Source organism: Solea senegalensis, linkage group LG13 (assembly GCF_019176455.1).
Source record: "Solea senegalensis isolate Sse05_10M linkage group LG13, IFAPA_SoseM_1, whole genome shotgun sequence".
Taxonomy (NCBI): domain Eukaryota; kingdom Metazoa; phylum Chordata; class Actinopteri; order Pleuronectiformes; family Soleidae; genus Solea; species Solea senegalensis.
The window spans coordinates 7,853,352-7,880,698 of NC_058033.1; the positions used below are offsets into that span (position 1 = coordinate 7,853,352).

The window sequence follows — 27,347 nt, forward strand, 5'->3', positions numbered from 1 at the left end:
ACGAGCGTGATGAATGGAACAGCTTTACACTCTCTCTCTCTCTCTCTCTCTCTACCTCCCTCTCTCTCCCTCTCGCTCTCTCTGTCATCATGTACTATTAGTATATAAACACTAAATGGTGTTAAACAAGGTTCCATAGTGTAGTGGTTATCACGTCTGCTTTACACGCAGAAGGTCCTGGGTTCGAGCCCCAGTGGAACCATATCTTTTTCACGTTGTATAAATAAAAACAGAAATAAATTAATGTATGAATAAATACATAAATAAATAAATACATGTATAAAATAAATACAGAAATAAATAAATGTATAAATAAAAACTGAAATAAATAAATAAAAAGATAAATAAATAAATATAGAAATAAATAGAGAAATAAATAAATACAGAAACAAATAAATAAATAGAGAAATAAATAAATGTATAAATAAAACAGAAATAAATACAGAAATAAATAAATAAATGCATGAATAAATACAGCAATAAATAAATAAATGTAAAAATAAATGTATGAATAAATACAGAAATAAATAAATGTATAAAATAAATACAGAAATAAATAAATGTATAAATAAAAACAGAAATAAATAAATGCATGAATAAATACAGCAATAAATAAATGAATGTAAAAATAAATACAGGAATAAATAAATAAATAAATGTATAAATGAATGAATAAAAGAATAAATGAAAGAATAAATAAATGCTTTACATTTATTTCTACATTTCTGTTCACCTACATTTATTCATTTATTTATTTAATTTATTTCTGTGTCCATATATTAATGAGGTAGGAGGTCCTAACCTCAGTCAACAGCATGATTGGTCAAATCGGAGACCCAGACAAACGCAAAGCAGTTCCAGTTAGCGTAATGTCCTCGACTGTCCTCCTGCAGACCTTCAGAGTGTTGCCAACTCTGTTGTGCGACTAGCGACAAATCTAGCGAGTTTTTCTGGTGTTACTGGAGACTTTTGTGGGACAGTTACAAAGCACTCACAGGCGGTCAGTCTCACAGTCGCCTCTGCAGCAGACCCAGCCTGCAGCATGGATGGCCTGCAGTCATTGCAGACCCTCACCACTCCGCTATGGAGGACGAAACCTGACTTATGTCTAAATAAATACAGAAATTAATAAATAAATGCATAAATAAATGTATGAATAAATAAATGCATCAATAAATAAATACATAAAAGAATTTCACTGACTTGTGAAAACACATGGAGATGCCGGGGATTGAACCCGGGACCTCATACATGCGAAGCACGCGCTCTACCACTGAGCTACATCCCCACGATATCGAGATTTTGCAGTTATATGATTATATATATGTACAGTAGTCAGTAATTTTGACGGAAGAATATCGCGAGAACTCTTCATCTCAGCCAATCAGAGCTCACGTTTGCAGTCGGTATTCTTCCGCGAGGTGTTTGGATACCATCGCGGGACGCGCAGTAATACTTTGTGCTCGTGTCGTATCGGAGAAAATGGAGTTTGAGCAGCGGAGTTAGGCGTGAACGCTCCCGAACTGTTTATCATCCCGTGTAGTCAATGGCAACTTCGGAAAAGGCTCCTTTCAGAGGAGGCGAGTCAGGAACGAACCACCGCTTCCAGTGTGTATGTATTCATCCGCTCTGACGTCGCGTGTGTGCCTAGAAATGTCGGTTTTTAGGCGATAATCTGTTAGAATGTTGTTAGGTTAAGAACTCTTCTGATCTGTTTGGAGATGCTAAGACTTTGTTAGGAGGTGTCAGGACTTTATCTATGGAGGACGAAACCTGACTTATGTATAAATAAATACAGAAATAAATGTATAAATAAATACAAAAATAAATAAATTAATGCATAAATAAATAAATGCATAAATACATGTATAAATACACAAATAAAAGAATAAATAAATGTTTTACATTTATTTCTACATTTCTGTTCACTTACATTTCTTTATTGATTTATTGCTGTGTCCATATGTTAATGAGGTAGGAGGTCCTAACCTCAGTCAACAGCATGATTGGTTACAGGAGTGTGCTCGATTCGGGTCGACAACTTCTGCCTTACTAGTCGTGTACAGGAATGTCGTTTGCAAAGAACTGAATCATATGAGTCACTGGCAACGAACCAGAGAGTCAAATCCTTTGAACAACTCCAATTCTGAAGTGAGTCAGGAGCTCAAAGAAATAAAATGGCAGACGAAAACCTACAGCGGAGACGGTCAAATGCGCAGTGGAACCTAACAGCGCGTATTAACCGCCTTAATGTCAACGCTGGTCGTCTAGGTACAGAAATATTGTCACAAGAGTTGGCAGGGTTTGAAAACGACTATGATGTTTTCGTCGATGCCTGCAATGAATATATTGAAGAACTGGGACAGATAGATAGAGAAGTATTCAGTTGTATGGCTTCCAGGGCACTGCATGCTGACATCGTGGAAGACCTGTCAATGGATGGATTCCTAAAGGCGTACCAGCGCTTCACAGCTCTCAGGGGCCACCCAAGAAAACTTTGGTCGGATCAAGGGACCAACTTCGTGGGCGCCAAGCCAGTTTTAAAGGAACTCTACGAATTCCTGAACAACATCAACAAGGACCTGTACGACTTGTCGGTTTTACAACAATATAACTGTCTAACTAATAACTGTCTAACTACTAACTGACTGCTGTTTAACTGTGTATGTGGAATAAACCTTCAGAAAGACAGTTGAGTTGTGGCGTATTGAGCTGAAAGGATCAGCCAGCAGAAATCTGGACATCAACACATCCATTATTACAAGTCTGTATGTCTAGTTGTCTTAAATCAGCACATATCGCCACATATTGAATCCAAACTCCACTTACGCATCAAATCAATCAAAAAACTATATTTTGCCAATATTTTAGAGACCCTGACACAATCGCACAAATCATGTTTCCAGGGGAACTCATGTCTCATTATGGGGGGCTGAGACCACCCTGGATCCCCCGTAGTTCGCACCATGGATATGTTATTTCTGATATGTATTAAATGCAGTGATTTCTTTTGAGAGAGACTGAGTTCGAAAAACTCGCGTGGTGTAAAGAAACATTTACACCACGCTCTGTAAGCCAGGGTGGAACACAACTGTGTGCTCACAGTGTTTTATTGACAACGTACACTCTACATCAAAACTTGGGGGCCTCTCTTTATTATGACGTCACACTCATGCGACTTCACTATCCTACGGTGTACAGTCATACGGTACAAACTGCAGAGTGATACGTGCTTTCATGTGAGTCTCCAAAAACCACAAAAATTTCCAATAACACCAGAAAAAGTCGCTAGATTTGTCACTAGTCGCACAACAAAGTTGGCAACATTGTGAAGGTCTGCAGTGAGCTCCCGGTCGAGGACATTACGCTAACTGGAGCTGCTTTGCAATGTTACGTTACATGGAGGAAGGATTGGGATCGGGAATCATTTGCTTTTGTCTGGGTCTCCGATTACATGTTAGTTCCCGCTGCTCCTCGTCCTCTCGCTGTTTCTGTCTCTGCGCAGAAGAAGCTCCGCCTCCGACAAAGGAAGTGGAACATTCCAAATAGATCGACACAGAGGGGAGGAGTGGAATGTACCAAGTCACGGAAACTACATAAATGCTTTTAAATCAGTGCGTGTTTGTGCAGGAGCAGCTCCACCTGTAATTAATCAACGTCCATGTCCTCGCTGGACAAATAAAAGAAAAATAGCAGCTGAAATTGTGAGAAGGGTCCAGCTGCAGACCCGAAGACCGCTCCACGACTCACCCTTTTTTTTAACAACTTTATTGCAATACGGTTACAGTACAGAAGTGATAAAAGAAACATACTGCATTTGTGAATAAACAAGCAGAGTAAAGACGAAGTTAAAGTTTCTTTTAACATACAATATTCCAGTAACGCCTCGAGATTTGCAATTGTATTTGATGCCATTCCATCAGGCACTTTAATGCTTTTCAGAGATACTGGCAGAACTCCTTTTTTAATGATTGGAGAAAAATTTAAGGGACATCTCACTTTCTGATCTTTGGAGATAAGAATACCCAGGTATGTAACTTCTTCCTTGATCGGAATGTTGCAAATAGTTTGTATATTCCAATCTTTTAAAGGTAACAATTCACATTTATTTATATTTAGATATAGACCAGAGGCCTTTGAAAAAGTGGTTGATTACATGAATGGCGACAGGTATCTGGCTAGCATTTTTTAAAAAGATTGTGGTGTCATCAGCAAGCTGACTGATGATGACATCCCTACCCGCAATGGAAATTCCTTGTATAGCACTGTTAATAACATGAGTTGTGAGAATTTGTGTGCAAAGTAAAAATATAGATAAGGTGAAATTGAGCATCCCTGCCGAATACCACGTTTCAAGTTAAATCTAGGGGAAGTTCCATTTTTCAGTTTAATAGAACTATTGCCATTAACATATAAGGTTTTAATCGCTTTGCAGAAAAAATCTCCAAATCCAAATTTTTTTAAGGAGAGAAAAATAAATTGGTGTTCTATAGTATCAAAGGCCTTATAGAAATCTAAGAAAAGGATGAAGCCATCTTCAGATATCAGGTCAGAGTAGTCAAGAATATCTAGTACTAACCTAATATTATTAGAGATGTGTCTATTTCTCATAAAGCCTGACTGGCTCCACGACTCACCCCCGACTACAGGTCACAGAAGAGAGTGCGTCTGAAACGTGAAGACGTTTACGTTGGTGAAGAAGTATGAAGAGAGAACCCGAGAGAACCCGAAACAACGCGGGAAAATCTAAAACGCGGGAAAATCTAAAACAACGTGTCGTACTTACAAAATGACGGAGGGAAGGGTAAGAATGGATTAAAAAAACAACAAATGTTGATATTGAACACTGTATGAATAGTCATTATTTGTATACATTAAATCAATTAAGTGTGGTTTATTAACCAGTAATGTCTGTACACTGTAATGATAGCGTTATTTATATGTATAGGTTATACCACTGAGACAGGGCGTCTCATTTTCAACCAACAAACGTATAAGATAAACTATATGCTCTTTATATATTAGTATTTATCTGTTTGTTTAATCTTTAAATGACTCTGAGAAGTTGCGTACAGCTTTTCTAATTTGAAAAACATGAAAAACTTAGTTCTACAATTGTTAAGATAAAAGATTTGATGATGAATAATATTATTTCATGTTTAGAAACATAACATAAATATTTCATCAGTCATCAGACGTTTTTTTGAAGTCATGAGTTCTATTATTGAAAGACTTCCAAATTGGCTGAAAACACATACAAGGACAACTGGCTCACATGGTTCAGACAAGGACTGGTGTTTCTATGGTCAGGGGTTCGAGTCTTACCTGAAGTGAATGTTTAAGTGGAAATTTACCTCGTCACTGTATTGCATGTTTGAATGGACTGGTGAACCCCGCCTATGACCCGATGACAGCTGAGTTTGGCACAGCAGCCCCCACGACCCTCCAGTGGAGGACAAAGTGGCAAAAAAGACAAGATCATAAACCTTGATCGGGGTCATCCATAACCCTGGGGTTGTCCCAGTCTACATGGTGGTACTTTTGGTTCCACACTGGCAGCCAAAATTTCAATAAACAAATCCTAAACCTGTCACCCTGTGCACTGGAACAACCTTTTGGGTTTGAACAAAACCACCACACCACTAGTTCCTGATGAGATTAGGACTTCAACTTGTATAGCTCTTCATGTCTGACGTGGACTCTGCGAGATCTGCGGACTTCAAGTTCAAGTCCTGAAAGTGTGAATGACAAGAACCTTATTAAGAACTCCAAGACCAAACTGTTTGTCAAATAGCTTTGTCTACCAGACGGTGACATATATTGAAAAAATTGATAAAAACACCTAATAAATACACTGTTACATGTTGAGTTGTTGATCTTAAAATATAGGTGTAATGAAGAGAGTATTTTCAAAACGCTGACCAGGATGAGAAAGTTAAACAGAGAAATGCAGCTTGAGAACATCAGGACAAATAGCTCAGTCTGTCAGAAGATGACTTGTATCTCTGAGATTATAAGTTTGAATCTCACAATGAATTGCTGAGTTCAAATCTTGCCATGATGGCTTTCTTTAGTTCCAGATTCATCTCACAAGGATCTTGTGTTTTTTTAGGTCAAGATTCAATGTAAACAGTCAAAGCTCCACCAAAACCTGAACAAGTGTAAGACCCGGTAGCTCAGTTGGTAAGAACCCTGCTGTCAAATTCTGATTGTGTGGGTTCAATTCTTATAAAGAACAACATATTTTAAAGTTGAACATGCACAGTTAACATTGAAAGGAGACCAAAAGACCCACACCTATCAGGAACTTGTGGCGCAGTGGCTTTGCTCTCAACCAAGATTGTGGTTGTTGTTCAGTTCATGAGGTCGCAGGTTCAGTACCACAATGGTTGGTTTGTGGGAATGGTGATTGGTTACACAACGGCTGGGTTGTGCGATAGGTTGATCGGTGGCATGCAGGCAGGGACTCGGCAATGTGTGGATTGACAATGGCTGGCTTGTGTAGACTGTGGTGGTGGTCAGATTCACACGGGGAATTTTTTTTTTTTGGGCGAGGGTTGCCAGGTTGGGTCCCACAGCGGCTGCTGGGTTGCGTGCAGTGCCAGGGTTGCCAGGTTGGGTCTCACAGCGGCTGCTGGGTTTGCGTGCAGTGCCAGGGTTGCCAGGTTGGGTCCCACAGTGGCTGCTGGGTTGCGTTCAGTGCGAGGGTTGCCAGGTTGGCTCCCACAACGACAAGGTTGGGGGTTTTTTTTGGCCACGGTTGTAGAACCAGACATACTGGACCGGAACAATGCAGCAGTTGTAGAACCGAACTTGCCGGACTGGCACAAACCTGCACCACAAATCTGGTAGGTTTGGTTCCACAACCGCAGGGTCGTTCTGGTCCAGCATGCTTGGTTCCACAACCACGGCATTGTTTCAGTCCACAGCGCGGCAGTCCCTGGCTCCCTCGAAGTGGCTGAAATTTTGGCCACACAGTGTAAAAATTCCTTTTCACTAAAATTAGGTTTTGGGCCCAGGTTCTGAGTAACTACTGTTTAAACATGATCAGCATATGAATGTGTGAGTGTCACTTTTACATTGTTAACACATGAAAACTAGTTCTCATGCTTTGACTCGTCTCAGTTAAAAGTATAATAAAAATAAATAAAATATCGTTTTAGCTCCTCCTCCTGCATGAAGTGCACAGGTTGTAAGACCTCCTACTCCTATTAGAGTTGCAGATAAAGTTTGCAGTCCAATGTTTACTCTTCACAGTAAGTCGTCGCTTGGTCTTTCTTTCTTATTCACTTGATCCTGGTTTGAAACATTACATTTATTATGTAACCTAGCTTAATACTGAATTTTGTTTGAAAAATCTTGTTTCCACAACAGTGTCAATACCTCATTCAAATATGCTTCTAAAACACCTGGACTGTCCCTTTAACTGCAGCCATTTGTAGGTCATGGCACAGGACGAGACAAAGTAGTAGCCATTTTAAAATGTGGTCATTGCAGAAATGAGTGAAGAAACGTGAGAAAAATATGTAAAACCTTTTTATTTTGATTAGTCCATATCAACACAGACACTTGTATATCGTACCTGAAGTCCTACAGACCTTGACTTTCTAAAGTGATTTTGGACGACATAATATACTATGACTTTTTTTAAGTGATTTTAGACCACATACTATATACTAAGACATTTTTAACAGTTCCTATTCGGATATTTTTGGATGACATACAAAACTAAGAAAAAGTTTGACAGTTTATGTTTTGACATTTTTGTTGACATACTATACTAAGACATTTTTGACAGTTGTTGACATAATACACTAGGACATTTATGACAGTATGAAGACATTTTTGACAAATACTAAATTCGTTTTTGAAAACAGTGAATTGTGACAGTTTCATTGACAACACACACATGCATGTTTAGACGATGATCGTTACATGTGGACTCGTGTCGTCACATTAGCAGCAGCAGTAGATGTAATCTGAGCACCTATGATCGGATCACTCGGGTCGGATGTTAACAGCAGGTGTGAACAGAGTTTCAACAGAAAATCTAAGAAATGTGTGGATCACTAAGGCTGCAGTTACCATATGTTTGTCCTCGCTGTTCCTCGTACCAAGTAACGGAAGGTATACCGTGGCCTTCAACTCGGTGTAGCTTTGTGCAGGAGCAGCTCCACCTGTAATTATTCCATGTGCATGTCCAAATTGACCAAATAAAAAAATGGCAGCTGAACTTGTAGTCAGTTAAAAACGTTAAAAACAGAGGGAAACCCACCACCGTAGGAAATGCTGCCATCTGCTGGACGTTCTTTCCCCCTTCATCTTTTAAAGGTCCTTATCTTCAAAGTATCAGCATAGATAATTAAGTCAGTGTTGAAATTCCATATGTTGTGTGTAAATTGCCACAGCTGTTTGCTGTCATGTTACAATTCACTGATATTTTGTTTTTGCATTTCACAGTTGGACACAAAATAATTGGACACCCTTTGTTTCCAATTTCCTCTTCATTCCTCTTAAAAAAACTGTTTTAAGTCACTCACAGTGGTAGTATGGTATTTATTTATTTATTTATTTATTTTTAAATAATAAAGAATATCTTGGGCTGTGACATATTTTCCGCCAAGTTTTGTGCAATTTGGTGCAACTTAAGATTCTGCTTTGGAAGCGCGACTGAGCCATTTTACACCACTTGGACACTATACCCCTTATTTTATAAAACATTTTGCCAGTTCTGCTTTACGTGCCAATTTTTTGTTACTGACCCCAACCCTTGAGGATAATTGATGGTTGTTTTATTTATGTATTATCTATAATCGGACTCTCAAGGTTTAACTCTCAAAATCTGTGAAAATCCCCACAACAGGCATGAGTAAACTATCATAATCACCAAAATCAAAGCCTATTTGAATCATAGCATGTTTAGTTGATGATGTAACACTGAATAATATCAAAATAAAACAAAGGACACGTGCAACAAATGTCATAAAGTAGTGTGTAGTGATGTTGCATCATTGTGGAAGGTGGAAGTTACATGTGTTGTGACCCTGGTACAGATAACCTTCATAAGTGTTTATAAAAGGCTTTGATATACATATTTGACTTAATTAATGAACTCATAGTATGTTTTAAGGTTTAAGAAACAGTGAATTTCTTTTGAGATAGACAAAAAATTATCTCTGTAATTTCAACAGCTGCTCCAATTTTTGTTGTTGGTCAATTAACAATGCATTTTCTCACTTGTTGGAATTCACCATTTGTTTCATCTCTTATATTCACATTACACAGTTCACAGTTGGAGCGTTAGGGTAGACTAACGCTCCAGACCCGCAGACCACTCGACAACACTCTGACTGGGTCACAGAAGAGACTGCGTCTGAAACGTGATGACATTTACTAACGTGATGACGTTACATTTATTGAAACTTTATTTACACACACGTATTTCACAGACACTTGTTGACAAGAGACTTTTATCCAACGATTGGAACTAATAAAAGTCTACTTGATCATGTTTTTAACCTGAAAAAAACCCTCCGAAAATTCTCTGCTGCTGTGGTCCAGCTGGTGGTGACAGACAGATGTTAAGTAGACGAGATCTGCTGAGTGTGTCATTAAGGAGATGTTATCTATTTCAGGGAAGATATATGAAACATTGGTATCTGAATCAAACCCAGCCAGTTGGACATCAGTAGGTTTTTTGATGAAAGTAAAAAAAGCACTGAAACCCTTGATTCTGCACAGGAAGTTGCATAACTTTCAAATCCATGTCATGAATACAAGTTATGAATGATCTATCATTTTTATTTGTATGCATAGCAGACAATTAACTATTTACATTTTTCAAAACGTTGTCATGGATTACAGGCGCCTGACAAAGGCCTCACTCTCTAAGGCTTTCCAGTTTGAGCCTTGCTTCCTTGGACATGTGGCTCTGAAGCTGAGTTATCTCGCTGATGAGACAAAATGATATAACAAAATAAAGTCATTAATGACACTCACATACATTATGGGATATAAAGTGTTGTGAAAATTGGATTAACAGTTTCCTAAATGATCAGTTTACCTGATAGATAGATAGATAGATAGATAGATAGATAGATAGATAGATAGATAGATACTTTATTGATCCCGAAGGGAATTCAAGAAATTCAGTCTTTGTCCAGGGAGATGGAGAGAACAGCTGCAAGGACATACATCAATGATGAAGATTTAAGATTGTGTTGGACAGTGAGCGTATGTTAAAAGGAGACATATGAAGTCATATAAAACATGTAGTCTACAAATCAGTGTCAGTGTCTGATATCTCACCTCTGTATGCTTGAAGCCACAGGATCAGCAGACTTCTTATCTGTCTGTGGACTTTCAACCACTCCAGACAAGAAGTGCATCACCTGGTCCACTTGGTCATCATCTTCAAAAGGAATGAAGACCCTGTCCTCCTTCTTGGCCCAGGGAGACACAATGTTGCCTCTGATGATTTTCTATAAATATATTATAGGTGTTTAGCTTGGGTATTCATATATAAATACACAAACACCACACACAAAATGCCATTGTCACTCACCTTAAGGTATTGCAGCATGCCTTCATCCTGAGTAATGACATTAATTAACAGACAACTGGACTCACATGGTTGCTGTTTGGCTTGTTGGGCCTCTCCTAAAATTAAATGATACAACGCATAAATATGTAACAGTGAATACATGTGATGAAGTACTTTGAATAAGACATTTTCTTTCCATGATCATTTGCACTTCCTTACATAGCACAAGACAATTTGAAGACGTGTCCTCTTGTCTGGCCACAGTAACATCACTGCTCTAAATGGACACACACATAAGCCTGACTGGGAGAGTAAGGATCTGTGTGGTTGATGATGTGTGAAAGAAATGCTGAGACTCACCAAGTCTTTGCTGTAGGGATGGTCTTCAGTGTCCTCTGGCACCTGGAGACCATCATCACAGTCACAATTGTTACATAATGTCTCAAATGCAAATGTCAACAACTTCCAAAAGAGATCCATGTTGAATTCAGAATGACACAGCACCATAGTAACCATACATGTTTCTTTCTGATGGTCTGCTGTGGACGCTGGAGTCACCGTGGACGCTTAAGTTGCAGTAATATTTGTGGTTGCTGTCTTGCAGCAGGGTTCAAACTGACAGACAAAACATTTTTCACAAAGCCACAGTGTTATGCAGCCGTAACACTGTGGCTTTGTGAAAAATGTTTTGTTGGCTGCCGTTTAGTGTACGTTCATTGTGTGTTCCCATGAGTGATTCTGCCAGGCATGCAAAGCAAGCTGTGTGATTCCCTGATGAGGATTGGTCCGGCCGAAGCAGAGGCGGTCAACTTCCTGCTTCCTGTCCACCTGCGTCTGTGATTGGTGTGGCTGTGTGTCTACCAAATCTACCAATCGAGACTCTGCAATCAACCCCAGCTGCAACATAAATAGCTTGTGTGCCCTCAGTTCATGGCGGCTGTGAGTCAGTGATCAGTTCGTCTAGCTGTTGGTTACATACTGTTACATTCCGTTGTGTTAAAGCATATTGAAATAGAGTGTTTGTTTAGTTTTGCCTGGCTGGAACCTATTAGAGTGGTTTTAGCCAGTGTGCTGAATCTGTGTACATTTAACTAGTTTAGAGAGTACCTTGATGGTCCTCAAGGACGAAGAGTTTGGTGTTTGGTGAGAGTTTGTTGAGCTCCGTTGATTACTCGGTGTGTTAAGTGTGCTCATTAGGGATTCAGCTGTCTGCTTGAGTGAATGCTGCTAGCTACTCAGCACCATGGCAGAAAAGTTTAACTTGAAGATATTTGTAGCCCATCCCACTGTTGACCAAGTACATAGTTGCAGGAAGGATGATTTAATAGAGATAGCGATTCACTTCAATATTCCTTTCAGCAGGGCCATGCTTAAAAAAGAAATTAGAGAACGAGTGATTGGGGGATTGGTGGAACAGGGTGTGATTACTATACTATGTGTGATGCACTTGAGCTATGAGATTAATGTATTCACTTTAATCACAGACTGAGGCGGGATGTGCCATCGCCTAATACTGGTATAAATAGTTTTCACAACAACTCAAGTTAGTCTGTTGGTTGTTTCAGGTCTTCTTGAGTAAAACCTGATGTAAATTTTGTAACTCATGTTCCCGTTTAGAGGAAAATAGATCAGCAAATTTTGGGATTTAGATTACGGGTGACATCATGACTACACATTGATGCAGGCCTCCAAAATCAAACTCTAGTCCAGTTGCTACTGACTGATTTGGGTCACTCTAATTCTGGATAAAACTGTTCATGAGGTCATGAAGTGCCACACACACCTGAATCAAAATGCTTGATTACAACTAGGGTATTGGCTTTTTTTTACTGATATTCGATATGCTGATATTGTCCAACACTTCATTTAATATTCCGATATCATCCGATGCAGATAAATACAGGCTTTCTCCCCACAAAATTGTCACATCACATATCTCGTGTCAGGGTGTGTGGTTCATATGCTGATATGAACATTCAGACTTCAGAACGTCAGACTGCCGGCCACTGATTGGTCATCACAGGAAGAGGCATGAGCGCGGCTTCTGACACAAGAATCATACCAAATGATGCCGAACAATCAATTAAAGAGACTTAACAATCCTGAAAATGCACAAAATGTCGCAAATCTCAACATTTAACAGGAGTCTGGTGTGTTTAGTGACAGCATTGCTGAAAGCCTGCGATGCCACTGTATCTCAGTGCAGTGACTGTGTCAGATGGAATCTGTGCTCCAGTCATGCAGGAAATACTGAACTAATCTTTTTAATTAACTAATTCCAATGATTCAGCACACTGAAAACAACTGCTTTACAAGGCACTTTGTTTGTGTTGCATGTAAAACAAAGTCACGGCAGTTTCATGCTGCAGCGCTGTGAGGACTCCGCCCACATCGAGGTGGAGCTATGTTGTAATGGAAAACCAACCAAACCGTGTAGAGTCGAGTCAAGGTTTACTATGTAGTGGAAAAGCGGCTTTGGATTCATGTAAAAAGGATTATCTGTGATACTAGGTTTAATCTCCATCCTTGAGAGCATGGTCCCAATCACATTTAAACTATAATATTTACATGTACATGTGGGTTTATGTGTCTATGTATGTCGACTCGACTGTCCATGACAACAATAGTGTTGTTATTTTTATTTTTCAAACCAAACATTTAGTTTAGGTTAACTGTCAATTCTAGCAACAGAATCCATTAGAATAAATGAATATCTTTTCAGAATAAAAGCTCTGAACTCTGGTCATCTTATGATTGGTCACTTTCAGTGTGGTCACACCCACAAGGAACTTCTTGAGTTCGACTGACAGCTATCACTTGGGGACATCCGGAGTGGAGAGCGCTTGTAATGTTCATAAAATGGAAGACTCCAAGTAAACAATTGCGGAGACGAGAAGTCACATTGAAGCATATGCTTGATGTTAGCTTTAGTAATACTGTAATGAGTCGGAACTAATCAGTCCAGTCTGTCTTCCTCTGTGTGGCACCAGGCACGACCGAGCTCTCCTGCTACAGTTTCAACAGTGCTGCTGTTGCACTGATACTATATACATACATAGATAGCATAACAGGTGTACGCTACTGACGTGCGCTGGCGGATTTCATGAATACCAACGGCACGTTTTCTTCGGGCGTTCAATTTAATTGACCGTAGTTATTCGTTTATGTGTTGTTACTGGCAGGAATCATGGTCCTGCAGACTCATGGTCACATTATTAGGAACAAAAACAACGTGTTGAAAGAAGTTTTATAACGCCAGATTCTTTCACTCAACATGTTACTTTATCTTCAACTCCAATTCACGTGTCCATCACATTTATCAGTAACGTTATGAACCGAAAGCGACGATAAGACAAGCAGCCTCCCCCGGAATCAGTGGTGAAGTGACCGCAGGTCTCAGTGCATCACACGGTCACAGTTCCACAGTCCACAACGGGGCCAAAGGGGCGGGTGCTCTGTCCAGTTCTTATAATACATCCACGCATCCGTCCCGTGTTCACGATGTCACTCTCCGCTCCTTAATGAATCCACGTAGCAGCTCGTTAATACGTTTGAAAATTAATGCTAATGCGGTGCTCTATCCAGTTCTTTTCAAACATCCATGAGATCGACCCTTCTCCTCCTGTGGGAGCAACCGGACAGTAGGAGGTGGTCGACCACGCCTCCGTAACAACAGCTCATCAGGTACATCACCACCGAGCATCAAGTGACACTTCTGAGGAAGGTGGAAAGATACGCGCGGAACTGTTTAACAAGGTAAAGGAAAACTTACTGTTAACTTTTCTTTTTATGTTGATTTTATGGTTGCGCACCCCCTGGTTTATACAGTATAGTAATATTTTCTAGTTGACTGGGGATTTTGTTCGTATTGACATTTGTATTTAAACTATATTTTTTTACAGTATAGAAGATAATCTGGAGCACACCGTTTTTGTGATTTTTGTACAATCATTTAGTATGTGTTAATAAGAGATTAAGTCTGCATGCAGTGTTACGCAGAACATGCAGAGTACTCTTTTTGGTTTTTTTTGAACTTGAATGTTTACTTGAATTCTTCAAGGCGATTACGAATCGTTCCCTTTAACATGTCCACTGATAAAAATCTGTAAGCAATAATGAGTCATAACTCGGACGATTAAAATCACATTTTTATAGTTGAGTGCCATTTAGCAGGATTGCTAAAACTGTCAAAATGGCTGCCGTATAAACAGGGCCGGCTCTACCTAATTTTGTGCCCTAGGCGAGATTGCTCTCCGGTGCCCCCCCCCCACACACACACGAATTACACCAGCCAAATGAACAATCACACATGTTTAATTTGAACAACAACAGCAAACAGCAAAAAATCACAACTTTCAAGTATTGAATTACAGCAACCAACAACAACAAACTTTCAGGTAACTCTTTCCAGCGTGTCTTTCACTTCAACTAAAATTGTACATGTCTGGACTTCCTTGCAGGAAAAGCATCTATCATCAAATGACACCTGCCTAGACACTTCACCGTTGATGCTCTTTTCAAGAGAGAACACACAAATGAGGGCGACTGGGAATAGAAAATCATTTTTATTTTCATTGTTTTAAATAAATTTATTTATTTTTTTTTTGCTGGAGGGGCGCCCCTCCAGCAGATGGCGCTCTAGGCGACCGCCTATATCGCCTATGCCAAGAGCCGGCCCTGCGTATAAAGAACCACTATAATCTTTGTTTCAGTGGACATTTTCTTCATTAAGTCACTTCCTTTATTTGTCCTGCCACGTGTAAGAACGAGTTTTGTTTTTATTTTTTTAGTGTGCCACGCCTTCACGTTCTTGTGCAACTCAACTGTTTGGAGTGTCCTGCTCAGAAGGTGACGATTATAGCGTTCTCAGACACTGAACTGCTGCCAAGCGTCAAATACTAGGGGACACAAAAGCCTTTTTGAAGGTGGTCATTACAGTTAAACCATAAGCAATTGTATACTTGTAGAGCAACTTTGTCATGACTGCTTCCTTGTCTCTGTCCAAAGCAAACAGTAACTGTGATCCTGGTGTATGTCCTCACTGGTGTCTGTCCTCACTGGTGTCCCTCTGTGTGTTGAAACCTTAGAAACACGCAGTAATCACTACAATCGTGGGCTTTATGAGATGGATTTGTCTCGATTGAATGTGAATATATTTATTTTCGAATATAGGAGAAGTGTAATTCTTTTTCTTTCTGATATACATACTAAAAAAATGAAGGTGCTGAATGGAGTTCTGGAGAATCTGAATTTATTTAGTTTCTAAATGCGTTCCTTCCTAAATTGATTGTTGGGGTGCAGAGATTCGGATGGTTCATGCCTTTAAAAGTCGACTGTTTTTAAATAACCAAGTTTCCATTTGGCTGAAATTGAAGATAAAACCGTGTTGCAACATGCAGTTTGACCCAAAAACTGTTAACCACACTGTGCCGTTAATACTGAGTCAGCTTAACAGAAGGGGAAATACTTGTTAAACAGGATGATTCACATTTAGGGTGTTGACTTGAAGTGAGCAGATAAAACTAGACTAACTTAACATTTTGACTAGTACAAATTTAAACATACTGTATGTAAGAAGTTGAGTGCAATTTCTTTTGTATATTTTGAATAAAACTCATAACCTTTTACGTTTAATTCACATACTACACATTACATGCTCCCTGTAGCATGTCCTACAGATCATTTGCATGTTGGAGGCATGAACTACCTGAAGTTGACATGTTGCAGCAGCTTCCTCTGGAACCTTAAGCCCTGCAATTAAAAGAACAAAATGCAGACTAGGTGGCCACACCGGTCGTAGAGTCTGTCTGGTGTGAAATGACTTGTAGTAAATACAGTAGTTGTAAAATCAAATTGTCAACATTCTTAATTTGCATGCAAACCCTCAGGAGTCTATATATAGATACATGTATGTGCACGTCATGAAATAAACAATTTCAGGAGTCTTTTTGAGAAAAGGGTTTGTGACAACAGAGCATGGATTATGATGACATGAAACAGACACACCCATGCAGATCAAATTGCATGAGAAGCTCAAGTGTCCAGTTTACAGGGAAGTGGATTAACAATGAGCTGTTTTTAAGTAATATTTAAACACAAACTACATTACACTGGATTTCTTCACAGTTTTCCAAACACGAGTCTCCTTCCTATCATCTTTTAAAAAACTGAAATAAGGAAACTGGAACACTTTCCACCTCCCATTACATATTTAAGAGGTAACAAACCACTGATGATACACTTTTTAACTCATGAGTTAAAAAAAAACCCAAAAACAGACATGGTAAGAACAATAGAAACACATAGTGAAGCCCCCATAAAAGCACATTAAGAGTCCATACTGTATAAGCTATTGTATGTACGTATATGCCTTTGAAAACACACACCCACCCCCCTTTTTGCCCCCAAGCAGCATGACATTCTGTGTGTTTTCTATACATCCTTGGGAGGAGGGTCTGGCTCCGTGTCGCTGCAGTCACAGGTGTTTATCTCCACTCTGCTCTTCTCTGATCTTGTGTCTCTACCTCAGACTCTGCCCGAAGCTTCTCACCACCATGGCTGTGTCTGGTAAAACCACCCCCCTCATCAACCTGAGCTACGAAGAGGGCAGTAAGGGCACCGCTTCCAACCCTGTCAAATACAACAATCAGGACTACAGGGATCTGAAGCGTTATCACATGGAAAAGGGGTGGTTGTTTGTCGACAGCTCCTTCCCACCAAACAGCTGCTCTCTGGGAGATCTTGCTTACCTCAACAACTGGGAGGAGGACAATGTAGAGTGGCTTCGTCCAGCTGTATGTCATTTAAAATTCCTCTCATTTCTATAATATTGTAAGATGATTAATGTACATTTTTGCATTCTGCAGTCAGCATTGTGTTATTTGACTCCAGATGTAAAAGAAAACCAGATTCTTTTTTCATATTTGGTTACACGGCAGAGTATTAGGGCCAAATCGAAAAAAAAAAGTTGTAATATTATGAGAATAAAGTCGTAATATTACGTGAATAAATTCTCAATATTATGAGAATAAGGTCTTAATATTCAGAGAAAAAAGTCTTATTACGAGAAAAAAGTTGTGATATTTTTGTTTCTGTCTACATTTATTGCCTAATGTTTTGTTGTTGTTGTTGTTTTTGTCCAGGACATAATGAAAAGACAGAACAAAAGTGATGAGCCCACTTTCTGTATGGACGGGACCATTGAATGCAGTCAAGGAGGCATAGGTAAGCAAGAAATTCTGCTTTTCATCATTTGTGTGTTTGAAAATGTGAACTATGTGAAGTATGTGTCAGTGCTTGAGTGCTTTTCTTTTGTTGCTTTGCCATTTGCCAGGTAATTGCTGGTTTCTGGCTGCGCTCTCCTCTCTGACCTTTAGTCGAGACCTGATGGTGCAAGTGGTGCCTATGAACCAGTCCTTTGTGGACTATGCAGGGATCTTTCACTTCAGGGTAAATATGTTGTCTTTGTCAAGAGTTAAAACTATGCATACATGCTTTGGTCAACTAACTCACTGTACATCCTGTCTGTGTCAGTTCTGGAGGTTTGGCAAGTGGGTGGATGTCGTCATCGATGACTTCCTGCCAACGATGAACAACGAGTTGCTCTCTGTGTTCAGCAAAGGAGGAAAGGATTTCTGGATTCCTCTGCTGGAAAAAGCATATGCAAAGTATGAGATTAATGTATTCACTTTAATCACAGACTGTGACGCGGGATGTGCCATCGCCTAATACTGGGATAAATAGTTTTCACAGCAACTCAAGTTAGTCTGTTGGTTGTTTCAGGTCTTCTTGAGTAAAAAATGTAAATTTTGTAACTCATATTCCCGTTTAGAGGAAAATAGATAAGCAAATTTTGGGATATAGATTACGGGTGACATCATGACTACACATTGATGCAAGTCTCCAAAATCAAACTCTAGTCCAGTTGCTACTGACTGATTTGGGTCACTCTAATTCTGGATAAAACTGTTCATGAGGTCATGAAGTGCCACACACACCCGAATCAAAGTGCTTGATTACAACTAGGGTATTGGCTTTTTTTACTGATATTCGATATGCTGATATTGTCCAACACCTCATTTAATATTCCGATATCATCCGATACAAATAAATACAGGCTTTCTCCCCACAAAATTACTTACCTAAAATTACTAATTTTAGGTCACATCACATATCTCGTGTTGTGGAATTACTACATGGAATGTACACCCTTGTTTCTCAGGGTGTGTGGTTCATATGCTGATATGGACATTGGGATACCGGCAGACGCCTGCAAGGACTTCACCGGAGGAGTGAGCATGAGTTATGCACTCGGAGGGCTCCACTCTGAAGGCCGTGAAGAGCAGCTTTGGCTCTCACTGACCAGAGCCACCGGATGCTTGTCGATGATTTGCTGTGGGACTCCTCCTAAAGTGGTGAGAGAAGAAGAACAACAAGATAAAACAAAGGAAGAATCTATCTTTTTACACATGATTTACTGTCGTTGTTGTTGTTGTTTTCAGGGTGCTCTGGATAACACTGTAAGCCACAATGGACTGGTGGCTGCACATTCTTACTCTGTCACAGCTGTCACTGAGGTACAACGCAATTGTTCATAACAAGGAGGGAGGGAGGGGTGAGATACTGTATTTATGTTGCTTTTCCACTACATGAGGACAATTACAAACTCAGTAGCATTTGTTTCTCTTTGAAATAAGACCAACATGTGTACTAGACGACCCACAAACATCTCTAAGTGCCTTTAACAGAATACAAAAGAACAAGCAATGTTATACTACTGTAGGAATCTTAAGGGACAGTGTAAAGTAACGTGTTTGTCTCGTTTTGAACGTTTCTTGTCTCATTTGTCAATTTCTCCTTTCATGATAAGGTCGAGTATCTTGGCTCCAAAGTGAGACTGGTTCGTCTCTTTAACCCCTGGGGCGGACAGGAGTGGAACGGAAAGTGGAGCGACAAGTACGTGATTTATAGACATGTGCCACAATGCATATTTATATTTGCATACTGTTTTTATAGTTGCTGTGTACAACAACTGAAGATGAGTGTCAGTGTCAAACTGTCCTCTGTCCTCTGCTCAGGTCAGACATGTGGAACAGTGTGAGTGCCGACGATCAACAAAAGCGGTTCAAACGCAGTGATGGAGAATTCTGGTAAATTACCTGAATTAATATAACATTTGTACAAGCTATGCTTTGGAAATATGAACATTCAGTAGAAGCCATTAAGTTGTCTGTAGACTGCAGTATAACGTAGGTTTTGAGTTTCCTCTGGTGTTTCACTTTTGCTTGTCTCAATGTCTCAGGATGGAGTTGGAGGACTTCTGTGACAATTTCGCCATGGTGTGGATGTCTTGTGAGAACCCCAACTTCACCGATGGTGATGTCAACTACCAGTGGATATGTATGATGCATGAAGGCAGCTGGGTGTCAGGGAAGTCTGCAGGCGGCGACATGTCTGAAGGTGGGTCATTCTTTTTATCATTTGAACTAAAAGCACATGGTGAACATGTTTCTAACATTTTGTCTGTGCACAAACACAAGCAATAACCTGTCTCTAAAGGTGTCCTATGCATCGTTCATTTTCACTTGTAGTGATGTTTGAGACAAATCCTCAGTATCGCATCAAGGTGGCGACCAACGACAAGACGCAGCCAGGAGACAAAAACCTGATGCTTTCACTGATGCAGAAACCTCAAGTGAAACGCAGCAGAACACGGTGCTACCCGATTGCATTGACCATCGTGAAGGTCTGCATTCTGAAAATGTGCAATTATTCATGTGACAAGCATTTTTAAATGGCTTTGAATCTGTATCATAACATATTTCTTCCCATTTTACATTCAACAGCTCCCACCTGGGGTAAGCACACACACACATATGTATAATATATGTATTACAATGACAAACTCAACAACAACACATACTTCAATTGAGGTTTATTCTCCATGATTCTAACTCCAGACACCAGAGGGAAGACTGGAACTCCCCTTCTTTTACGAAAACTACAGCGTGAAGAAGGGAGATTACTACGTCTATGACAGAGAACTGATTGAGCTGCACAGTGTGGAGTCTGGAGAGTATGTGATCATCCCCTACACCAAGAAAGCCTACATGGATGCAGAATTTGTTCTCACGATCTACACCAAAGATGATGTTAAGATCAGGTAAAGACATACTGTGATATTTCTTTACCATGTGCATGTGTGTTTATGTGTCTATGTATATGTTTGATGCATATGTCTCCCTATCCAGTGTCCATCAGAAGCATCTCGAACAGAATGAATCCGTTCCACCCAAGGTATGATGGATATATTTTAATGTATAATGTACGGCAGTTGCTTACAAAAAATGTGGTCGAGGGCCAATTTTTTGTAAGCAACTGAATATTTGGGCCAAAACGTTGTATCTTCATCAGGCAAAACTACCTTAAAACGTCTTCAGTCAGAAAGAAAAACCCACATTATGAAGACAAATGCATGTGAGATATGTATGCATACTGAAATGTGTTGTGCATTATTTAAATTTTAAGAATTACTGCTTCTTCTTTGAGCCTAACATATGATAATAGTTATTTTACCGACATTTACTCCCCAAACACTCCATGACAACAGTAGTGTTATCATTTTTCAAACCAAACATTTAGTTTAGGTTAACTGTCAATTCTAGCAACAGAATATATTTGAATGACTTCATATTTTTCTTCAGAATAAAAGCTCTGAGCTTATGCTGGTGGGCCAGTTTTGCTGACCACTGATGTATGGCGTGTCACATGTATGTCAAAATTCGTGAGAGCTATGAAACATGCTCATGAGCAAACACGTTTGGGGGTGGAGACCAAGCAGGGCACAGGCCCTCTTATGATTGGTCAGCTTCTTGTATTTGATTGACAGCTACCACGACAAAACGTCCAGAGCGGAGAGGAAATCAGGCGAGATGAATGTTAGCCTGAAGCAAAGCGTTTGCAATGTTCACAAAATGGCTCAGTGACAGTTTCAACTGTGTTGCTGTTGTGCGAATACTGTCTATATGAATATACTAATATAGATTATATACTAATATAGACAATATCAGTAATGTTATGTATTTCCATCTCTCTCTGGTCCGTGCGTCTCACAATACCTTCCCCAAAATTGGTTCCTACTCATTACAGTAACAATATGCAGTGTTACTTAATAAAACTAACATCAAATATGTGCTTCAATGTGAGCTCAATATGCAGTAATGTTATTTGTTCGTTTTACTATTCTCATGACTTTTGACAAATAAAATGTACCTATTTTAAAGGGCTGGGTTTAACTTATCAAAGCTGTAAATCCAACTGGAAAAATATCATTTTACATCTTCTTTTCCGTTTTAAGATTTCTGACCCCACTGATGTGGATCTCCGTGCCTTGTTCAGTCGCTATGCGGATCAGGTGTGATATTATTTATCTGCTTTAATATGTTTCATATGTTTTTCCGGATGCATAGAGTATGCAGAGTTTTAAATTATATTTCTGGCTCTGTTGTCAGAATGAGGAGCTGGACACCGCTCAGCTCCAGAAGCTCCTCAATGAAAACTTCCCTCATGGTCAGTTCAGGTTAATTACTATTCATTTGTTGTGAAACATAATTAAATAACCGTTTTGCCAGTTCTACAACCATGTCAATTCGCTGTGGAGATGTTTATTCTTTCTTGTTTTATTCCCAGGGAGCACAGATGGCTTTAGTTCGGATGTTTGCAAGAGCATGAGTGCTCTGGTGGACGTATCCTTACAGACAATAAATGTTTTGCTAGGGTCAAAATAAAACCGCATTAGTGCTTTGTTTTTTTTCATCTGCTGATGAGACATTCTTAACCATGCACCAAGGAAGACTTCAAGCTGACAACAACTATCTCTGAGTTCTCAGCCTTGTGGGAGAAGATGTTTAAATACAAGGTAAGGCGAGGGATGTTAATGTAAAAGAAATGTGTTAAACTAATCCTTTTCAGTCAACTGTTATCTCTGATAGAATGCCTGTCTCTTACTCTCTCATTTGCTGCCATTATGTCTTGCTCCACTGTCATTACTATTATTACTATTATTATTATTATTGTTGGTAATAATAATTTAAGGAAAGTGTCCTGGTTTTGTGTTCTGTTATTGGTAAACTTGTGTCTGTCAGTTCCACACAAAAAGTGTTAAATGCAAAAAAGAGCATAGTTTCTAAATGAAGGTCAATCTTATTTGCAGAGAATTTTCGACATCTATGATATGAATCTGAACGGAGCCCTGTCCAACTATGAGCTCGAGAAGGCCGTCGAGTCTGCAGGTAACACAGTTTATTAATGCTTTTAAATCTGTGGCAAATAAAGGCGGGAACCCCGAGGTGAATTTTTTTTTTTTACATTTGTCGCTTTCTCCTTGTGTCTCTATCAGGAATAGACGTGGACATTGTCCTGGTGAAGCGTCTGTTGTGTCGGTATTCAGACAACTCGGCAACCTCCTTGAGGAACTTCATCATTCTCATGATTCGCCTGGAAAACAAATCAAGTGAGCAACGAGACGTCAATTACATCACTTGTAAACCACACAAGTCTTAGTTGGCTTTTATTTGTTCGGGTCGGGGCAGAAGACCTTGGTGTAACTGTCTGCAGAGATAGGTGTCATATTGAGGTAGTTAAAATGTGAAATGTTTGGGTTAGCGCATGGTAACTGTTAATGTGTGTATTAAAACAAGTGAACTTTGTACATCTAGAGTCAGAGGTGTACGCTCATATCTTTTTGTTTTATTTTATAGTTTTCATGGTGTCCAAAGAGTACAAAACATTTGAACAAAAAAGAGAAATTAACTAACTAGTCGAAGACATCAGTATCGAAGTGTAGTCATTGTTGAATCAGTGTAGCTGCAGTTGGGGTGAAAGGAGTCGTCCTTTAATCTGTTCTCAACTTAATAGTGTCAAAGTTAAACTTAAATACACAACACAAAATATGTTTTTTAATAGTATTTTAATTTCTTTACAGGCGTTTTCAAGAAGAAAGCCGTTGATGGAAAGATCCAAATGAACTGGGAAGAGGTGACTTTTTTTTTCTTTTCTTAATTCCTTGATTATGTTTTCACGTTTAAATTTATCCATCGTATAAAACCTCAACACGTGCCAGATATTGCTGCAATATATTTTAAAAAAACTGTAGTGGGTAGCCCATTCATATGCAGATTAAAGATATAAATTGCCTTTTGTTGTTGTTTTGTTTCAGTGGTCCAACGTCACCATGTACAGCTAAATCACTGCTCAACACAAAAGCACACGAAGCAAGCGAGAGTCCCGCAGTCCAAGATTATTTCTACAAGAATAAATGCTTTCCTGCACCGAACTTGCAAAGCTTAAACCTGTTTCTATGATGAAAAACTTATAACCTTCTGAACTATAGTCTGCAGAACAAACGGGTGGCAGCTGACGAAATCATCAACCAGAAATCATTTTTATTTTACTACATCAACTACAAGAAACTGTGCAGCTAAAGTCTAGTATTGCTTATTCCTCTGTATTTCTGTTGCTCATGGCTAATAAAAACACATCATTAAGACACACTTTTTGTTTTACAATTGTTTTTAATCACATAATTAGAGCAGTCTTTAATTGTTGCATTATTTACTTCCAACTCAGGAACATTAACCAAAAACAACAGTGCCCTCTAGTGTCTGGAAGTTAGTAGGACTTAAATGGGAAGCTTGGGGAAAGGGCAGGGGACGTCTCCAGAAAGTAACCCAGTCTTCTGTTTACTTTAATGGAATTCAGTGAGGAACAAAAAGACAACTATAAAATAACATTAGGTTTGTCTTTCTTAAGATGAGGGCTTCTGCAGGTCAGAGATGCTTGCGGTGTGTGCTGAGCAACTCTCAGTCCTCCTCCTTTTCTATATAGGTCTTACTGGCCGAGCGTGCCATCTGTCTGGCCATGAACCTCTCTTTTGCAGAGCTCACGGTCTGATCTGTGCTGCGCTTTGCAAACTTGTTCACCTTTTCCTCTTTCTCGTCTCCCTGCACTTGCGCTTCTTCCTTTGTTTGTGGTTCTTTTTCTGGTTCTTTTTCTTCCTTGATCACTGCCTTCTCCTTTTCCTCTTCCCTATTTTCGTCCTTCCGTTCATCCTCAACTGTATTCCTCCTCTTCTCCCTTTCCCCGTTCTTATCCCGTGCTCTGTCTTTGGGGCTCCTTGTCCTTTTACCATGCCGGTCTTCCCTCTCCGTTTCCCCCCGCCCTCTACTTCTGTCCTCATCTCTGCCTCTGTCTTTCCTCCTATCCCTGTCATCTTTTCTGCCTCCGTGTCTGTCCTCCCTTTCCCTTGCCCTGTTTCTGTCCCTGTCCCTATCTCTGTCCCTCTCTCTGTCTCTATGGCTCTTCTTGTGCCTGTCTCTGTCCCTCTCTCGTTCCTTCTCCTTATCCTCGCTTCCCGATGAAGGTGACCTCTGTCTGTATTGGCGTTTTGAGTGGTTTGATCCAGCCCCAGACTTGCTGAACCCAGACTTCTGCTCATGTCCTTCTTCACTATCACTGCATGAACTTGGGACATTGTCCTGGGATGGAGGTGAGGGAGCAGCTGAGGTCCTCTCTGTGTCTTTTGAGACATTTGATGGCTGAGATCTGTAGGAGAAAGCATATAAAGATGAAATTAAAAGCCCAGAATATTTTCTTTGAAAAAAAAAGGTGCTTGTGACAATGGACGAGCCAGTAATGCGGGGCGATGACTGACTTGTTTGCTGAACGATCTGGTAACTCCTCCTCTCCTACAGTCTGATTCAACAGGTGTCGGTAGAAGCCGCTCAGGTCTTTTTGTTTCCTCACATCCAAAGCAGCTGAGCAAAACAAACAAACATTAACAAAAATGATCGACATTGTGCCACACAGTGTCATAACTCTACAATATATGCTGTTAAGCTCATCTCCTCATGCCTTGTGTGCCCTTAGGGAGGAGACACTATAGGGCTATTTCCAGAGGTTTGGAGTGCACACTATATCACATTTGCCACCAGTGTAATCATACTTGTAGTGAAGTTATCAGTCTGACCTTCAATTGCTGCATCCCTCTTCTCTTTTTCTTGTTCCTCTTTCATCTCCAATAGTTTTTGCTTATAGGCGGATGTGACATATGCGTCTTTATCAGCAAACTTCTCTCCCTCTGCCTCTCTTTCCTTCTGGATGCTCCTTTCTTCTCTTCGCTCTTGCTCTTTCTTTCGGTCCTCGACTGCTTTCATTAACTGGTGGATATACTTTGGCTGTAAGTAAGAAAAGGAGAAAGAAAATTTAACATTCAATCTAATGTTTTTTAGGTGCATGCTGGCCAAGGAAAGTCTTCATGGACAAAGGCAGCTATACAATCGTTTAACATAAAAGAGATTACCCTTTTGTCAGTGCCTCCCAGGACCTTTTTGTTGCCGTCACTTCTTTGTTTTTGAATGGTATCGTAGACAGCATCATATTCGTATACAGAGCTGTCCTGTTCCAGGGCCTTCTGCATCTGCAAATGTGTCTTCAGAGAAAGAATGACAAGCAAAAAAAAAAAATGATTATGCTCATTTAAAAACTTGAGAGTTTCTGCCATTAAGTGGAGTCAAGTTGCATCAATGATGCATTTACCTGCTTCATCGTCTTCTTTTTGATTGCTTCTCTCTGCAGACTCTCCCCAACTGTAGTCTAAGAAACAAGACATTTTCAGTATTGGACAAAAAAAGAAAACAACAAATCCAACCATTTCCAAACATGAACCCACCTCATCGTCTGAATCATCACCGAAAACCGAGGGTTTCTGTAGGTTTGCTGTCTTGAAAGCTCCTCTCTTCTGTGGCAAGATCAGCCCATACCTGTGGACAATCAGTGAACATGGCTTCTATCAAAGTCTGAGGGTCTATTGATCTAAAACTCTACCAGTGTCTGCACTTTGTTACCTATCAAGTGTAACCCTAGATGTTTATTTCAATCTATAGCTGAATAATGGCTGAAGCAATAATGGAGAGAAATTGCTTTATTCTTAAAATAAGCCAGAAAGAAATGACCTGACTGTTTAAAGTGGACAGAAAGACTATGGTTTAGGGTTCTCATCCACTCATTTGTCTCCACTGGTTTCAAGATTTCTTGGTTTGAAAATGCGGCCCAACTGAGTTTGTTATTGAATAGTCCTGGTCTATAGCATAGGTGACTTCCTGTAGGTTACGCGTCCTGCACCAAAGAACCGCACAACGTGCTAATCTTATGATGAATAATAGAAATTATCTTTTTTTTTTTAAACGATTAACATCAGACAGTAGTATAAGGACAAGTAGAAAACATTAAAGCTTAAAACGAACAACACCGTACCCTAGCATATCGTTTACTAGCTAACAGGAGCAGCGGAGGGTGAAGAGGATGCTGTTCTTTATAAACAACCCCGAGCTTTAACACTGCTACAGCGAACAAATGTCCACAACACAAATACATTAAAAATAGCCACCGAGCAAAACATTGTTTTATTATTCAAGCCACATACTCTCAATTTAGCGTTAGCATGTTTGCTACTTACTGTTTTGAAGGGGCCGCCATCTTTCTCTGACGACTGAATTAGCAACGGCAGATTCGACACAGTAGTTTGTTACTGGGTAAATAATATCTACGGCAGGTGTGTCTTCAGTTGAATAGCGACGTGAATATGATAATTATTCTAAATCTATTGTTCAATTTTCTAATGTTTAATTGTGTTTGTTTAGTCGTTTTTGTCAGTCTGTTGCGAATGTGCAGCCTTACGTTGAAAGATAATCTGTCACTTTAACTAAATTAACTAAAATGCCGGCGTAAATTTTTTTTAAACATGTCA

At 39.6% G+C, this 27,347-nt stretch overlaps 2 protein-coding genes, 1 long non-coding RNA gene and 2 other non-coding genes across 10 annotated transcripts; 2 read left to right on the forward strand and 3 right to left on the reverse strand.

The window, feature by feature from the left end:
• Nucleotides 1-129: 129 nt before the first annotated feature.
• Nucleotides 130-202, forward strand: trnav-uac. Its single transcript has one exon. It is a non-coding gene; the product is annotated as a tRNA-Val (tRNA).
• Nucleotides 203-1,216: 1,014 nt separating this feature from the next.
• trnaa-cgc lies at nt 1,217-1,288 on the reverse strand. Its single transcript has one exon. It is a non-coding gene; the product is annotated as a tRNA-Ala (tRNA).
• Nucleotides 1,289-10,148: 8,860 nt separating this feature from the next.
• LOC122779867 lies at nt 10,149-11,656 on the reverse strand. Of its 4 annotated transcripts, none has more exons than XR_006361611.1 (6): nt 11,048-11,656; nt 10,904-10,945; nt 10,763-10,842; nt 10,565-10,659; nt 10,309-10,481; nt 10,149-10,180 (listed from the first exon to the last, which is right to left on the reverse strand). It is a non-coding gene; the product is annotated as an uncharacterized LOC122779867 (long non-coding RNA). The 4 variants fall into 4 exon arrangements; XR_006361612.1 differs by having other exon boundaries at nt 10,763-10,820; nt 11,062-11,654; XR_006361610.1 differs by having other exon boundaries at nt 10,763-10,820; nt 11,048-11,653.
• A 2,367-nt stretch (nt 11,657-14,023) lies between these two features.
• On the forward strand, nt 14,024-24,093 carry LOC122779801 (calpain-A-like). 3 transcript variants are annotated; one of them, XM_044042431.1, is made up of 23 exons: nt 14,024-14,299; nt 15,334-15,391; nt 17,073-17,337; nt 17,686-17,767; nt 17,877-17,992; nt 18,077-18,210; nt 18,765-18,957; nt 19,045-19,119; nt 19,413-19,498; nt 19,621-19,692; nt 19,845-20,002; nt 20,134-20,288; nt 20,389-20,400; nt 20,503-20,705; nt 20,794-20,839; nt 21,900-21,956; nt 22,054-22,111; nt 22,232-22,287; nt 22,392-22,460; nt 22,755-22,833; nt 22,941-23,054; nt 23,526-23,578; nt 23,760-24,093. In XM_044042431.1, the coding sequence occupies exons 3-23, from the start codon at nt 17,098-17,100 to the stop codon at nt 23,784-23,786; spliced, it is 2,085 nt and encodes a 694-aa protein (XP_043898366.1). In that variant the 5' UTR covers nt 14,024-14,299; nt 15,334-15,391; nt 17,073-17,097; the 3' UTR covers nt 23,787-24,093. The 3 variants fall into 3 exon arrangements, with proteins under 3 accessions (XP_043898366.1, XP_043898365.1, XP_043898367.1); XM_044042430.1 differs by lacking the exon at nt 15,334-15,391; XM_044042432.1 differs by lacking the exons at nt 14,024-14,299; nt 15,334-15,391 and adding an exon at nt 15,450-15,468.
• A 1-nt stretch (nt 24,094) lies between these two features.
• On the reverse strand, nt 24,095-27,118 carry nsrp1 (nuclear speckle splicing regulatory protein 1). Its single transcript, XM_044042469.1, has 7 exons — nt 27,057-27,118; nt 26,271-26,361; nt 26,138-26,194; nt 25,902-26,030; nt 25,569-25,776; nt 25,254-25,356; nt 24,095-25,144 (listed from the first exon to the last, which is right to left on the reverse strand). Exons 1-7 carry the CDS (start codon nt 27,074-27,076, stop codon nt 24,403-24,405), a joined length of 1,350 nt encoding a protein of 449 aa, XP_043898404.1. The 5' UTR covers nt 27,077-27,118; the 3' UTR covers nt 24,095-24,402.
• Between the last annotated feature and the right edge of the window lie 229 nt (nt 27,119-27,347).